The 16,908-nt window shown below is 37.1% G+C and overlaps 1 protein-coding gene across 9 annotated transcripts in view; it reads right to left on the minus strand.

Annotated features, from left to right (window-relative positions):
• FAM13A (family with sequence similarity 13 member A) overlaps nucleotides 1-16,908 on the minus strand; it is a 385,882-nt gene that overhangs the window by 89,215 nt on the left and 279,759 nt on the right. For 3 of the 9 annotated variants that reach the window (XM_012437751.3, XM_012437753.3, XM_012437750.3), the window contains exon 1: nucleotides 4,167-4,511. The exons of the other annotated variants lie outside the window; for them this stretch is intronic. In XM_012437751.3, the coding sequence (XP_012293174.1) occupies nucleotides 4,167-4,195 (29 nt within the window). In that variant the 5' untranslated portion in view covers nucleotides 4,196-4,511. Of the gene's footprint in view, nucleotides 1-4,166; nucleotides 4,512-16,908 lie in introns of those variants that run through there. 9 annotated transcript variants of the gene reach the window in all.

Raw genomic sequence — 16,908 nt, forward strand, 5'->3', positions numbered from 1 at the left:
ATCATAAAACAAATATTAGATAATATACACTGGATATCATTAATTGCTTCATGAAAAAAATAATAATTACATAGGCATTATTGATTTCAGCTTCTCACTTTGGTAGACAAACCCAGGAAAGAACAGGATGCCAACATATGAAAGCAGATGCCAATGCACTGAAATCAAAGGAATCGATATCAATCATTAGCACTCACAGGTTCGTAACTTCACCCGCCATCATTTTCCCTTGTGGATATAAATAAAGTTAGTTTACTGAAAAGTTAGTCTAGCAAATCAAAATACTGCTATGAAAGTTGAGAGTTTTGTCATAGATATGACTGAGTTAAAAATTTTGTATCTTAGACTGCTCGAGTCTTTCTATACATAAAATAGAGATCCTTACGTATAGACTCACAATATCTAAGGGGAAGAAAACTCAATGAAATACAAATCATACAAAGAGCCTGTGGTACAAACTAAGTCTGAGATCTGATAAAACATATTATCTCATTAGTGACAGAAGGTAAATTTAGTCACCTGAGAAAACTTACATTTCAACTCTTAGTTTAATATAGTTTCTCCCTTTATTTCTGTTACTATTTTATTTTTCTCAAGGAACCTTTTCAGATTGCAAGAATATCCATATAAGTGGATACAATATGTTGAATTTTATTATTAACTATAAGTAGTATGTAAATATTTTAGTATTTTAAAAAACAACTGGGAGTGTTTAATTATCTCAATAGAGATAGTTAATAAGATCCTGTCTTTAAGCCATTTGTAGTGAATTGCTAAGAACTGAGGACTTTACAGAAGGTCATAATTTAAACGTTCAGCCTCTGCCATGTTTTTTCTAAAGATCATGAATTTCTAAACAGCCAACTCCATCCTGGAAACTCTGCCAATAACATTCAGTAATAAACAGATAGCAAGACACATTTTATTTCATTTTTAGTTTTTAACCTTATCTGTTATTCTCATCTTGGCTACAGATTAGCAGTAACAATATATCTTCTACACACTCTCACAATATGCTAAGAAAGGCTAAAGATGCATTTATGAAAACTGTAAGTTGAGTAGACATTAGGGTACAAACATGCCCCTAATAAGATCATACACTTACACGAGGTGTTAAATAAAACACAGGATAATGTTACCCATCTAGGCACATCTCTATTAGTATTATGCTAATCATACTGCATATTACTGAATTTACCACATGGTACTATAATTGTCTGGTAATGTGTTTGCATCCTAATGTGGATGCATCCTAATTGTCTGGTAATGTGACCTCTTTGGAACAGAGCTATGTCTTAATTACCTTAGGATCACTGGCAGTACAGAGTAGTTAGTGTTCAATCAAAGAGAAAATATTAAACAACACTCTAAGTATGTTTTTTTATAGGTGAAACTGACAATTTAGGAAATGAAAGCATCATTTATGAAAAAATCCTCACATAAGGTCAGATACTAAATATGCTATTTGGAGATGCTGAGTAGTATCATGCTAGATTCCTATATATGCCAGCTGTCACTAGCTTTATATGCACTATAATCATTAACTAGAATTTAGATCAGTGTTTCTCTACGGGTGGACCATCTGCATCACACTTAGGAAGCTTGTTAAAATGCAGATACTCTCCCCGCTACTTCCAGATTTGGATGCAGTGAGTCTAGGGAAGGAGGGCGACGGGAAGAATTTGATTTTAAAAATAAGTTCCTTAGATAATTCTCATGCACTCAAAGTATGAGAAGCACTGAACTCTCTGCTAAACACAAATAGTGAGCATGAATTTCTTTAACTGGTATTTAAAGCTATTCTTTTACTCATCCACTTTCAATGCAGTTTGTATCCCTTGGTGCTCTTAAACAGAACCGAACAAAGCACTCATTCCAAGAATACTGCTAAGGCTCTGGAACCTTCCTGCTTCAGGACCATAAAGGTGGGGAGAGTCAGTAACAGTCATCATTACCAAGAGAGTCACAGAAATCGATAGCCAAAGACATCAAACTGGGATTTGAAGAAACAATTACACATAGGGGCGGGGAAGTTTTCCACATAAATGCTTAAATTCACAAGGCACTCTTAACAAAGAGAACCGCACAAACCTGGTCCTTACCTTCAGGAGGTTTATAATCAAAGGCTGGCAGTAAAGATTTCAGGAATGGCTCACGCCTGTAATCCCAGCACTTTGGGAGGCCGAGGCGGGTGGATCACGAGGTCAAGAGATCGAGACCATCCTGGTCAACATGGTGAAACCCCGTCTCTACTAAAAATACAAAAAATTAGCTGGGCATGGTGGTGCGTGCCTGTAATCCCAGCTACTCAGGAGGCTGAGGCAGGAGAATTGCCTGAACCCAGGAGGCGGAGGTTGCGGTGAGCCGAGATCGCGCCATTGCACTCCAGCCTGAGTAACAAGAGCGAAACTCCATCTCTCAAAAAAAAAAAAAAAAAAAAAAAAAAAATTTCAGGGAAATCAGTCAAATTAAACTCTAAGAGCTGCAAAAACATTGCAGCACTGCATGAATGCAACAGTGGTCTTCAGAAAGGTAATGCAAAGAAACAAAAGTAGCAACTCAACATTCTTGAATGCAAATTCAAATTATTCCTTGATTTATTCCTACTAGGTTCATTAATCATGACTAAAAATACAAAATAATTTCCCAGAAAATAATGATGGTTTTATTTTAGCTTTAATTGGTTTGACTGCCTAAACAATGCTTTAGCAGTACAAAGACCTATTTTCTGCTTAACATTATAGCACCAAGTGGCGATTACAGATATTCTAGTAGCCTGTATTCTTATCTAGAATGCAATTTGCTTAAAACCCTTAAGAACTGATGTCATTATAAGGGGGAAAACAAGTCTTCAACTTTAAAGGCGGAAACCAAATCAAGACTCCAAAAAGTGTACATTAGTTTTAGTCTCTTGCCAGCTTGAAGCATGTGGACATTTTCACTGAGTTCATGTAGAAAAATTTTGGATATATTTGTAAACCACTTTCTGCTCCCTTGGATTATTCATTTTTAACATCGGAATTCTTTGGACACCCCTATTCAGGTTGCCATTATAGTGTCCCCATCAGTACAGTGAAGGAAAAATGAGTGTACTGTTTTATCTCACTGTAAGTGTCTATAGAAACCATTTTGCAAATAAACAATATTTTAAACCTTAGTCTTCATTGCGAAAACATATTCAGTGAAATATTTGTGGCATTGTTTTTAAAAATAAAATTAGTTTTTGTCTAGTATTTTTTTCAATCTTTAAATAAACCAGATTCACTATTTGATTTTTAAGTATTTTTTTCTAATAAAACCCTCTATAGTTTTCCTAAATGAAGCATTTCTATGGAATCAAATGCCACTGCATGTAAAGCAGTTGAAGTTGAAATGGGATAATCTGATTAGCAAAAGTAATTTTTAAAATCCTAAAATGTGACCTTGGGCAGCTCTCAGGCCCTCTCCATGCCTACGTCTTCACTTCTTAGTTCACCATCAGTGTTCTTTTTCATAAGCTCCTTTGTTTAAATTTACCTTTCTCTGCTTTGGTATAACTCCTTCGCTTCCCCCAGCCCCACAATCTATGTTATAATTATGAAGGAACAAAAACGGTCTTGCGCTCATTCTTACCAGTTTTCAAAAATGCTATTTGTGTAATAAATCTGTCTGGAATTACTGAAGGGGAAATGTTATCCTTAACATTTATTCTCACATATTATGATGCACTTAGTGATGGAAAATCCTTGGCTAGATCTGAACTCCAGAAGAGAAGAATCTTGTGATGCATTTAAAAAGGTCTTCAGCCTATCAACATCCTTTAAAATAGCCTTAGTGGAAACACCGCTAAGAAGCTGATTCAGTTTTTATTATAAATGCACTCACTATACTTCTCAGTCTATGTTTTTCTTCAGATTTCAAAGGTATTTTCTTATATTCATTTCCTTTCAGAGAAGGATATAACTAAATATAATAATCAAGTGAAAAAGATAAATTGGGCAAAATGTCAGTAAAAGAGCAGTAGAATGTTTAAATGTTTCTGTTCTTAGAAAGGAACCATATGTACAATGGACTCTAAACAGTTTGCAGCATGTTATTAAAAGATGCCAAGTATTGGCAAAGTTATATGGCTTGATACTACTCAAAAAATACACAGTAGAATAAAATAAAATAGGAACGAATACTACCTTTGCAGAGGCATGATTTCACAAGCCATTCTCGTATGTAAATTTGCAAGGGAATCTCACAACTGTCTCTTCCACGGCAAGTTTGGTCGTCTGTACAGTGAACGTCTTCTTACAGTGGCTAAGCTGAGCTTGGGGCATGAGGCTGCACCGCACGGCTGGAGAAACAACTCGCTCTGCAGTTGGCCAGTCTACTGCTGCTCTCAGCCTCCAAACTTCTTCAGGCAATGCTATTTTATCGGCTGCTTCTCTACATTTACACTGCAGTCCACTTTGACCTTTTGTTCCAGGGAAGCAGCTGAACCACTCAACCAATCAGAGGAGCAGCTGCTGCAGCACTAAAGGCGCTCCTCCTCCTCCCCCGCACCCTACTCCTTCTGCTCCTCAATGGTCCCTCCTCCTCCTCCTCCTCTTTCTCCTTCTCCTCTCCTCCTCCTCCTGCTCCTCAGTGGGCTTGCCTAGTTCTGGTAACTTGAAACTTTCCTCTGAGCAGTTCCACAGACAAGATTGTCAGTCTGGGGCAAGCAACCAGTAACTGCAGCAAGAGCCAAGAGTCTTGTACTTCTCAACATTACAGAGGCTGCCAGCAAGGATTCCATTTGTCAAGGAAAGACACTGCCCATAAAACTAAAGGTTTCTGTGGCAGAAGGCAAGAGTTATGCTGTGTCCTCTTTCTTCCTTAAAACAAAAACACTAGGCGTGAGACTTTTCTAGAAGGAAAGCATGCTTCCAGACCCTTGCCCTACCCACATTTATTTCCTGCTGATGTTTGTTTACACTGCGGTGGCTACTAGTCACTGGTGACATCACCCAGGGCACGTAGCTCAACTTCTGGGGAGGGTACGTGCCCTAAGTCTCTGCCCAAGTTCTTAGCAGATCAGAATCTACTCTCATGAAAAGTGTTGCAACTTATTATTTCTGCATTTTATTCTTATAAATCTGAATGTTTGTTAATTTTGACCTTCCCCTTACAATTTCTTCTTTGCTGTGGAATATCAGGATGTTATTTTTAGGAACATAATTCCTAATCCATAGATTTTATACATTGTAAGAATAGCAGAAATACATTTACATGAGATTGTTTTTTTCACATCATGAGTTGTAAAAAATTACAACATAGTCCAGACCATTGCTTCTAGTAGTAGAAGGATCATGACATTCAGAAACAGTGAGGGCTTATAGGCACGAGTTATCCTCTTCCCTGTGATTTCCCCCCAGTTTTATATAGACCACACATAATTCTGCATTTAGAACACAGGGTTCTGTTTATTATAAGGTTTCTACTTTTCTTTGCTATACCTGCTAATAAAAACATTTTCATTATCTGACTAAATAATCTGTATTTATGGAAACAGATTTAGCATCCTAAAACTATCTTCATACAGAATGATAAACTGTCAGTTACTAAAATCAGCCTTTTAAAACAAAAGGAGTTGATTTAACCCCAAACCTATTTTAACTGAAATTGTCTATACTTTTTTGATTCTAGATTTACAAATTCTAATTTGATTCTCTAGTAATATAACTTAGTTCTGTATATTTGCATATTCTTATTTTAAAAAAGGACTTTAACTCTTGTTTAACACTTTATCTATTTATTTATTTATTTTCATTTTTTGAGATGGAGTCTTGTTCTGTCACCCAGGCTGGAGTGCAGTGGCACAATCTTGGCTCAGTGCAACCTCTGCCTCCTGGGTTCAAGTGATTTTCCTGCCTCAGCCTCCCGAGTAGCTGGAATTACATGTGCCCGCCACCATGCCCAGCTTATTTTTCTATTTTTAGTAGAGATGGGGTTTCACCATGTAGGCCAGGCTGGTCTCAAACTCCTGACCTGAGGTGATCTGCCCACATTGGCCTCCCAAAGTGCTGAGATTACAAGCGTGAACCACCACGCCTGGCATGAATGTTTTAAATATCTCATAAGACACAAATATTTTCAGAAATAGTTAACATTCAAGTGACAGAAAATACATATTATTTTGTCCTCAGAATTTTATGAACACATTAATACTACCTGGCTAAAACAGACATAAAAGCTCAATAATAAAGGACCTAGCATTAAAAAAAGATCTTAAGCTACAATTTACACTCAATACATTCAAAATATGTTAAATTGAATTGTATTACATTCAGTATTAGATTTCACATATTTCCTAATAAATTAAGTCTCCCTGTCAATATTCCTCTAACATGTCATATTACATAGAATGTCAATGGTTTTTTAAAAAAATTCATTAATGCTGTAACTCAGTAACGACATGCTTTTTCAGTGTCTATCATTTATAACAATTCCTCCTTTTTGTGGTTTTTGATCTATTTTGGGGGCATTGTTTGATGATCATTTATGAATTTGTACCTGATCGCAGCCCCTTCGCTCTACCCCACCCATTGCCCGAGTTCTTGATCACTTAAACAACTTTATTATTTCTCTTTCTGACATCCTCTTGTCAGTTCATAGCCATGGAGTGGGAGTACCATTCATGACCTCTGTCACATCTAATTTTTCAAACACTGATATTTCGACTGCATTTCCCTGGGTACGTTTCTCGCTCACTGAGCCCCTTAATGTGTATCCCTCTTAACCTCCAATACCTCTCCCTCCCCCATTCCTCTGCCTTTTTCACTCAGCTCTCTGTTCAGCTGCAACTGTTTTGTGATATCCACAGACGATAGCCTGCAATAAAACCAATTGGCATGCAAGTAAAAAAAAATGGCCCATTCCTGACTCTCCTGAGCATTTAGTTATTTCTAAAATGGGTTCCCTAGCATCTTCCACTTCTTCACCCTTTGTAAGTCCTGCCAGCTGGGCTGTTTATTGCCAGAGTGCTAAACATTGCACAAGAAAGTCTCATAACTTGGTAACTAGTTACACTAAAAATTCATAATACTTAACTTTAGTTTGAACCACAATACTGTGTTGCAACCTTTTTCATTATCTTTAATGACTGTTCACTGCATGCCTACAGCAACTGCTTCAAATCGTCTCCAGCGCCACAAACCAGAACCTCTCTCACTCATTAATTATTTCACCTGCCAATTGACTGAGACAGTCAAGATCTTTAAACATAAACAAATGGCTTTGGTCTTCTCTGCTCCACCTACCACCCCCATTCCCACTCCAACACACATCTTGCCTCATTCTTTTTGACTTCTTCTTGGTCTAGGAGAAAGGGTCCTTACATCTAGGACTCAAGTCTCCTATCTGTGTATTGCATCTCATCATTTTCTCCTGCCTCTGGAAGAAGCCTCATCTCTCCTACATCTTAAATCTGCCCCTCGCTACCCTCTTCTCCTCCCTTCTGGCAGGCAACCAAGTGAGTGTCCCTCAGTATTAGAAAGTGCTTCTCAGCAGTCCTACCCTCTGGTGCTGCAGAGCTATTTCCCTCTTCCTTCCTACTGACAGACTTCCCCCAAATCTATCTCTGCTGTCTCCACTTCCTCATAAATTACTTATTCCTCCATCCCATGCCAATGGACTTCGATCTTTCTTTGCCACTCTTCCAAAACTGCTTTTAAGGCCATCAAGGCTCTTTTAACCACTAAATCCAAACACTTCTTCTTAGATCCTCTCTTACTCTTGACTTTTCTGCAACACTCACCTTCAGTTTTTGGAAAGCCTTTGGTTCTCTGTGATCTTTCTTGGGAATTCACCAAACCTTCCTGATCAACATTCGCCTTTTATTTCATTTGTCTTTCCTCCTCTTTTAGCCCTGCCTCCAAGCCCAACACCATTCAATACAGGGATTCAATAAATTGGGCACTGGAATTATACCTCTGGGGACTGGGTCCTGACTTCACCCCTGACAGGCAGTGCAAACTCGGGCAGGTTGTTGAAAAGCTCCGAGGCTGCTCTGATGAATAAATGAGACCATGAATGTAAAATACATAGAATGGTGCCTGGCAAATAGTTAAGTGCTCAGGAATTATTAGTATTATCAACCCAATCAAACATTCAAGACCTCATATTATCTGATCTCCAAATTTCTCTTCCTTCTGGCCCTTGTTGATACTGATGCTATTATTCCCTTTGTGAATCAGATTCAAACCATGAGTCATCTTTACTCCTTCTCTCCTACCCTCAACCAAATCTGCTGATTGCCCTGTCATGTTTCTTTAATCAATCTGCCTAGGTCATCTGTACTCTTAGGATAACTTTCAAAATATTCCTTCTGGCTCCAAAGAATACATTTCACTATTAAAGTCAACTTCTACCATGCTTGTAATCTGGCAATGCATTCCTGTACTCGAAAACTTCCACAGCTCCCAACTACCTCTTACATGAACCCCAATCCTTTTCATATGAGGATTAGAACACTCCACCTATTAACCCCAACTTGCCTCTCCAGTTCAGCTGCTTAAACCTCTGCTAAGGAAACAACTCCAGACATTGGTGGGTCACTATTTTCAAATCTGCTCTGAACTTTTCCATTCTAAATATTTACACATGCTGTTCCCTCTCTGGAATATCTTCCCATTTCATTCCCTTCAGGCAAAATCCTACCTAAACTTTAGGTCTAGGCAAATTGAAATAAGTCTTTTATTTATTTAATTAATTTAATTTAATTTAATTTTTTGAGACAGTCTCTCTGTTGTCCAGGCTGGAGTGTAATGGCACCATCACAGCTCACTGCCGCCTTTACCTCCTGGGCTCAAGCATGCCTCCCACCTCAGTCTCCTGAGTAGCTGAGACCACAGGTGGATGCTGAAATGCCTGGCTAATTTATTTTTTGAAGAAATGGGGTTCTTACTATGTTGCCCAGGCAGGTCTTGAACTCCTGGGCTCAAGCAATCCTTCCACCTTAGCCTCTCAAAATGTTGGGATTACAGGTGTAAGCCACTATGTCTGACCAAAGAAATCTCTGGACCTTTTAAACTCATATAGCCCTTTGTATATCAATGATGATACTTTTTTTTTCCCTGCAGTTTTATTATTGAGTCTACTGTACATACTATCTTCCTTTTGGAATGTAAATTTCCCATAGGTATCCTTCCTGCAGCCCTGACACAAAACAGACACTCAATAAATGCAGAATGAATTAATGGATACATTAATTACTCTTCTATAGATTCTGAAGTATAGCTCTTTTTCTTAGATTTAAACTTATCAAGCAATATTCTGTCCACTTTTAAACACTTTCCATTGTAGGGCTACCCATAAGATAAACTAGATGCCACATGTAAGTTCAAATGAAAAATAATACTAACAAATGACTGACTCAAGGAATAAACTACCTGGGTAATACATTGATGTTCAGTCACAGATGTGCTAAAAGTAAGGTTCTATCCAAAACTTCTGAAATCTTTTAAGCATTCTGCATTACCCAGTTTCTCCTAGGTTGTCAATTTCCTTTTCCATGTTTTAGCTGGCTTGCAGATTTCTAATTTTCTTACATAACTTATTCAGCAGATTCCAAGTGTTTGGCAATATCTGTGTTTGCTCTTAACCTATCAAGAGCCACAAAAATGATGTGGCTATGTTTCTTTTAATTTCAACATCAACTAAAAACAACCAAAGAACCAAGAACATTTCTTGGCCACACTAATTTATTTTCAGATATTGTTTTCCAATCAGATAGATTTATTTCCTAAGATATAATGATATATTAAAATAATTTATTTCTTACAAGTTTGAAAAGAAGTTGCTTCTAGCCTGAGCAACATAGTGAGATCTTATCTGTACAAAAAAGAAAATTAGCAAGGTATGGTGGTGTGTGCCTGAGGTCTCAGCTGCTTGGGAGGCTGAGGCTGGAGGATCACTTCAGCCCAGGAGGTCAAAACTACAGAGAGCCATGATTGTGCCACTGCACTCCAGCCCAGGAGACAGAGTGAGTCTCAGGCAAGAGTTCTTCCTCATATTCTTGTCAATTTTTGTAAAACACACTAAGGAGTAATGCCCTCCAAAAGATACATGATATTGAAAAATGGTAAGGACTAAGTCTAATATGAGTTGTTTAGAATCATGAAGCCAAGATTTTTACACAGATATAATTTAGATATTCTGGTGTTTTTATACAAGACCCTGAGTAAACTAGTTTTCCAGCAAACTGTGTTAGAACACCAGTGGATTTCTGGGCTTACAGGACAATATCATCACCGTCAACAACAAAATGTCAATTCAAAAAGGGAGAACAAACCAGAGGAGTGCATGTAGGTAAAGCAACAAGTATTTATTGTGAATTTATGGTGTGCTCATTGCAACAGATGTGCAAATGAAGAAGTCAGTTAATGTGAATGCTCAGCTAGTAAGTGGCTGACATGGAGCCAGTATCTGAATGCCAGTGTCTATACCTGTTCCACCATCCAACAGCCCCTCAAGATAATAAAGTACTATCGTTACTTACTGATATACATATTATTAATTGGATATGGGAAATAAAGAATCCTTCTTCTGACCTGAGGTTTATATTTAGATGAGTGTATATATATATATATATATATATATATATATATATATTCAGTAATGGCTACACAGTCTTACATAATGGCTGTCTGAACACTGAGGCATACACTGGACCATAACAAACCTCTCCTGCTACTGAGTGGCAGGAGCCAGCTGAAGTGGGGGAAGGAAGTGGTGCGGTTTGGGTGTTAGGAGAAAGAGGAAGGTGCAAAGAAGAAATGATGGAAAATCAAGTTTTAAATTATATTCTTAATCGTATTCCTCTTTAAAAAATTAATATATGGAAATAACAGGTGGTATGTGAGTTGTTTTATGTAAGGAAACTCAAGTATTTGTTAAAGAATAATTACAAAACCATATAAAAAGCTTAGAAAGCTTTAGAAAGCAAATAGTGATACTCAAAACAGGCTGAGGCTAATAAGAATAATGAACTTCTAGCTAGTTACTACTATTTTCTTGAGTAACAGTGAAATAAACATGCTTGCATTACTAAAGACCAAAATAAAAATAATAAAATATACATAATTAAAATGTTTCCTCATTTATTTATTAGATTTATCCAGTCTATAAAAGATTACAGAAGAAAAATATCCCACAGAGATAGAAATTATACCATTGTTTTTCCAAAGACATCTCTCTTTAATTCTGATGATGTGTCTTGCTTTTAAAACTGTTATGGGTTTACTTCATTAAAATCTATCTGAGTAGGCTTGCTGGACTCCCAAATGGCTCACAGTTCATTCATCTGGATTCTAAAATCTTGTAAAGCTGTCAGTGAAGAGGGGAGGGAAGAGCTGCTAAGAGAGGTGAGGTTTAAAGGCCTCCACAGCAGGAGGTGCACGATTCAGGGTTCCCTTCTTCACTGACTAACCAGCCCCACCATTTCAAACACCAAAAATAAGATTCAAAACATTCCACAGATAGATTGAGTACTGATTTCAAATCAAAAGACAAGCATTTATTCATGATACATGAAGTAGCAAAGTTATATAGAAATTCATGTAGATTTCTTTTTTTTAAGTAAATTTCTTCTAAGAACCGAGGGACTACGATTCTCTATAGAAAGTGGTTAAAAATAAGTTTTTCGAGACAACTTATGTAATTGTTCCCCAACTTTCTGGGACAGGGAAAAATCCACAGTTTTGCCAGATGGACTCTCAGTTAGTGATTATTGCCAATAAATAAGTGCTTCAAGCACATTTTCCTGGAATGGGACTCTCTGGGCATGACTTTCTCCAAATCTCCCGTGGGAGTCCAGATAATAGTGTTTCTGTTCTCATAAAACAAGTCATGTCCTACACAACAGCTGCTACCACACCTGAGATCAGCTGCCTTAAATTGTCCCCATGAACTTTCACCTTGTTAACTGATATTTCCTGACAGCTGAGAAGCAGGCTTTAGCAGGGCTTCCTTGGAGAAACATCAAAATTGTTTAGTGTGATATGGTAACCGATTGGCTGATTCTGTCCACAAAACATAAAATAAACTCTTCATATTTCTGAGACATGAAATACCAAGCACAAGTATACAAATCTCTTAATGTCAATATACTGGCTGGTAAAATTAATTTGCTTTAACACAAGGTGAAATGATTTTATTTGAATTGATTCTGTAAATAAATAAGTGAAAATATATTTAAAAAAATAAGAGGAAGTAGTAATTATTTGCTTTATCAAGAATAAGTTTAGGAATATAGCTAACAAGGGAAATAAAGGACCTCTTCAAGGAAAACTACAAACCACTGCTCAAAGAAATCAGAGAGGACATAAACAAATGGAAAAACATTTCATGCTCATGGATAGGAAGAATTATAGTCAATGCTATTCCCATTAAACTACCACTGACATTCTTCACAGAATTAGAAAAAAAATTTTTAAATTCATATGGAACCGAAAAAGAGCCCAAATAGCCAAGACAATCTCAAGCAAAAAGAACAAAGCTGGAGGAATCACACTACTTTAAATCATACTATAAGGCAACAGTAGCCAAAACAGCATGATACTGGTACAAAAACAGACACATAGACCAATGGAACACAATAGAGAACTCAGAAATAAGACTGCACACCTGAAACCATCTGATCTTCAATAAACCTGACAAAAGCAAACAATGGGGAAAGGATTCCCCTATGTAACAAATGGTGCTAGGAGAACTGGCTAGCCATATGCAGAAAATTGAAACTGGACCTCTTCCTTACACCATATACAAAAATTAACTCAAGATGGACTAAAGATTTAAATGTAAAACCCAAAACTATAAAAACCCTAGAAGAAATGGTAAGCGATACCATTCTGGACATAGGCATGGGCAAAGACATCGCAATGAAAACAACAAAAAGCAAATGCAGCAAAAGCAAAAATTGACAAATGGGATGTATTTAAACGAAAGAGCTTCTGTACAGCAAAAGAAACTATCATTAGAGTGAAAGACAACATACAGAATAGGAGAGTATTTTTTGCAATCAATCCATCTGACAAAGGTCTAACATTGAGTCTACAAAGAACTTAAATTTACAAGAAAAAAGCAACCCCATTAAAAAGCAGGCAAAGGACATGAACAGACACTTCTTAAAAGAAGATGTTTATGTGGCCAACAAACATGAAGAAAAGCTCAACATCTCTGATCATTAAAGAGATGCAAATCAAAACCACAATAAGATATTGCCTCATGCCAGTCAGAATAGTGATTATTAAAAAGTCAAGAAACAACAGAGGCTGGCAAGGTTATAGAGAAAAAGGAACACTTTTATACTGTTCACAGAAATGTAAACTATTTCAACCATTGTGGAAGACAGTGGTGATTCCTCAAAGATCTAGAACCAGAAATACCATCTGACTCAGCAATATCATTACTAGGTATATACCTCCCAAAATATAAATCATTCTATTTTAAAGATATGTGCACATGTATGTTCACCACAGCACTATTCACAATAGCAAAGACATGGAATCAACCTAAATGCCCATCAATGATAGACTGGATAAAGAAAATGTGGTACATATACACCATGGAATGCTATGCAGCTCTGAAAAGGAACAAGATCATGTCCTTTTTAGGGACATGATGGAGCTGGAAGCCATTATCCATAGAAAACTAATTCAGGAACAGAAAACGAAATACCACATGTTCTCACTTATAAGTGGGAGCTGAATGAAGAAAACATGGACACTGGGAGAAGAACAATATGCACTGGGGCCTGTTGGAAGGAGGGAGAGCATCAAGAAAAATAGCTAATGCACGCTGGGGTTAATAGGTAGGTGATGGGTTGACAGATGCAGCAAACCACCATGGCATGTTTACCTATGTAAACCTGCACACACTGCACATGTACCCCGGAACTTAAAAAAAAAAAGAACAGCACCTAGGTGAGTTAAAGACTCCTGCCTTATTTTGTTCATTAAACTTTTTCTTTTGAAAAATCAGAGTATTAAAAAAAGAATAGGTCCTATTTAAAAAATTACAGTATTCATCCTTAAGGTGTCAAACTCCTATTGCATTTTAGATGACCTGATTTAAAACAAACAAACAAACAAACCAAACATTAAAAAATTCTGCTTTAAAATCCAAGGTTGGACATGGTGGCTCATGCCTGTAATCCCAGCACTTTGTGGGGCTGAGGCAGGTGGATCACCTGAGGTCAGGAGTTTGAGACCAGCCTGGTCAACATGGTGAAATCCTGTCTCTACTAAAAATATAAAAATTAGCCGGACGTGGTGGTGGGCGCCTGTAATCTCAGCTACTTGGAAAGCTGAGGCAGGAGAATCACTTGAACCCAGGAAGCGGAGATTGCCGTGAGCTGAGATCATGCAACTGCACTCCAGCATGGGCAACAGAGTGAGACTCCATCTCCAAAAAAAAAAAAAAAAAAAAAAATTAATAAATCCAATGTATTTTCCTTATTAATCTAATTTAATTTAATTTTTTGAGACAGAGTTTCACTCTGTCACCCAGGGCTCACTGAAAACTCCATCTCTCAGGCTGAAGCAATTCTCCCACCTCAGGCTCCCAAGTAGCTGGCTCTACAGGTGCATAGCACCAAGCCTGGCTATTTTTTAAAAATTTTTTTTGTAGTGATGAGATCTCACTATGTTGCCTAAGTTGGTCTCAAACTCCTTTGCTCAAGTGATCCTACTGCCTCAACCTCTCTAAGTTCTGGGATTATAGGCATAAGCCACCATGCCTGATAAAAATCCAATTTAAATTCAGAAAATTAGACCCAGTGCATCAAATAATTGTTTATATGTTTATATTCTCTTTTCTTAGTGTCATTCATATATAGAGCATTATTAGAATTGAAAAGCAAAAATCTTTTTTCTCATTGAATTTTGGTGAGGAAATATGTAAGTAGGAAAAGGGAATTTTCAAATAAATTAGGAAATAAACTAGACATAAATAAAGCAAGCCAATAAAATTAATGACTTCCCAAAGAGACACTGAAATTAACTCACTATTTAAATAAAGAAAATGCATTGTAGTATTTCACTATGTGTATCAAAACATCATGTTTTACACTCTATATACAATAAAAATACTAACTAGAAGAAAATGCATTAAAAATGGATAATTCTACAACAATTCTCCAAATTACTACTTTAAGAAGATAACTTTAAAACAAATCAATTTTAATAGCCTAAAAACAGTCTAGTCAAATAATTTTAACAACTATAAATGCCTCTGGAAATAATATCATCCTAGACTTCAAATCACTGTATATGAAACAAATAGTGCAGAATTTGGCCAAACCAAGTGATAGCTGAATGAATACTTTGTTAATAAAAGTTTAAACGAGATAACTATTATCGCTCTCTTCCTTCCCTGTCCATTAGTCTATTACCACCACTGTTCTCTTCCATTCCCCTTCACCCTCCCTTCCCCGTATTTCAATTTATATTAACCTCTGAATTACAGCTTTCTTTTTTCTAGTAAGTTTTACTAATTTTGGTCTTTTTCACCTTAAATCCAGATTGTACAGAACTGATCTCCCCAAGTACTGCTTGAATCATGTCACAAAGCTTTGACTGATTTTCATAGCCTACAGTGTAGAATCTAAATTCCATACAAGCTCAGCAGGACTGGTATTCTACTCCTCTACAGACTCATACATAGTGGGGGCCCAGCTGAATGAACCATTTTGCCCCCTATCGTGCCCTGCTTTCCCTTCACTAGTTTCTGTTCAGGTCATTCTCCTAACCTGGAATATCCTCCCTAGCTCATACCCATCCATCAAAACAAAACTCAGCCTTTCTCAGCTTCTCACATTCTGCCTATTCTGATTTCTCCATTCAGTGGATTTTATCCCCTGAATGACTGAAGTCACAATTCCAACTCCAAAAGCAGTTCAGTCATCACTCTACATCAGTGGTCCCCAACCTTTTCGCCACATAGGACGGGTTTTATGGAAGACAATTTTTCCACGGACCAGCGGGGCAGAGGGGAGTGGTTTCAGGATGATTCAGGTGATTACAATTATTGTGCACTTTATTTCTATTATTATTGCATTGTAATATATAATGAAATAATTATACAACTCATCATAATGTAGAATCAGTGGGAGACCTGAGTCCATTTTCCTGAAACTAGACCGTCCCATCTGGAGGTGATGGGAGACAGTGACACATCATCAGGCATTAGATTCTCATAAGAAGCCGGGAACCTAGATCCCTTGCATGTGTCGTTCACAACAGGGTTCCTATTCCTATAAGAATCTAATGCGGCTGTTGGTCTGACAGGAGGCGGAGCTCAGGCAGTAGTGCTAGCGATGGGGAACAGCTGTAAATACAGATAAAGCTTCACTCACTCACCTGCTGCTCACCTCCTACTGTGTGGCTTGGTTCCTAATAGGCCATACACCTGTACTGGTCCATGGCCTGGGGGTTGAGGACCCTGCTCTACATAACTTCTCTAAAATATGACAATTACCACTTCCTCCTTGAAGTATTTCTCATCCATCCTTGATTTAAAACAGAATTTTTTTTGTATTATAAATTATACAGTATATGTTCATTGTAGAAAAAATTTAAAAATACAGACAAGATTAAAGTTAAACACAATCCCACTGCTTCCATATCCAGTGTTTAATAAAATTCTATATTCTTTCATTGTAAAAAATTCATATATAATTACAAAAGATGGAACGATGTAAATGTACTTAATGCCACTGAACTGTATTCTTAAAATGATTAAAATGGTAAGTTTTATGTTATATATACATTACCACAGTAAAAAGATTAGGCAGTATGTACTGTTTTGTAACATTATTTTTCATTTGGTAGTCAGTAATACATTTCTATGACATTTCTAGTCCTTAAAAGTATTTTTAGTGGTTACACTGTATAGCGGAAATTC

This window comes from Aotus nancymaae, unplaced genomic scaffold, assembly GCF_030222135.1.
Source record: "Aotus nancymaae isolate 86718 unplaced genomic scaffold, 86718_ANA_hifiasm-v0.15.2.pri h1tg000006l, whole genome shotgun sequence".
NCBI lineage: Eukaryota > Metazoa > Chordata > Mammalia > Primates > Aotidae > Aotus > Aotus nancymaae.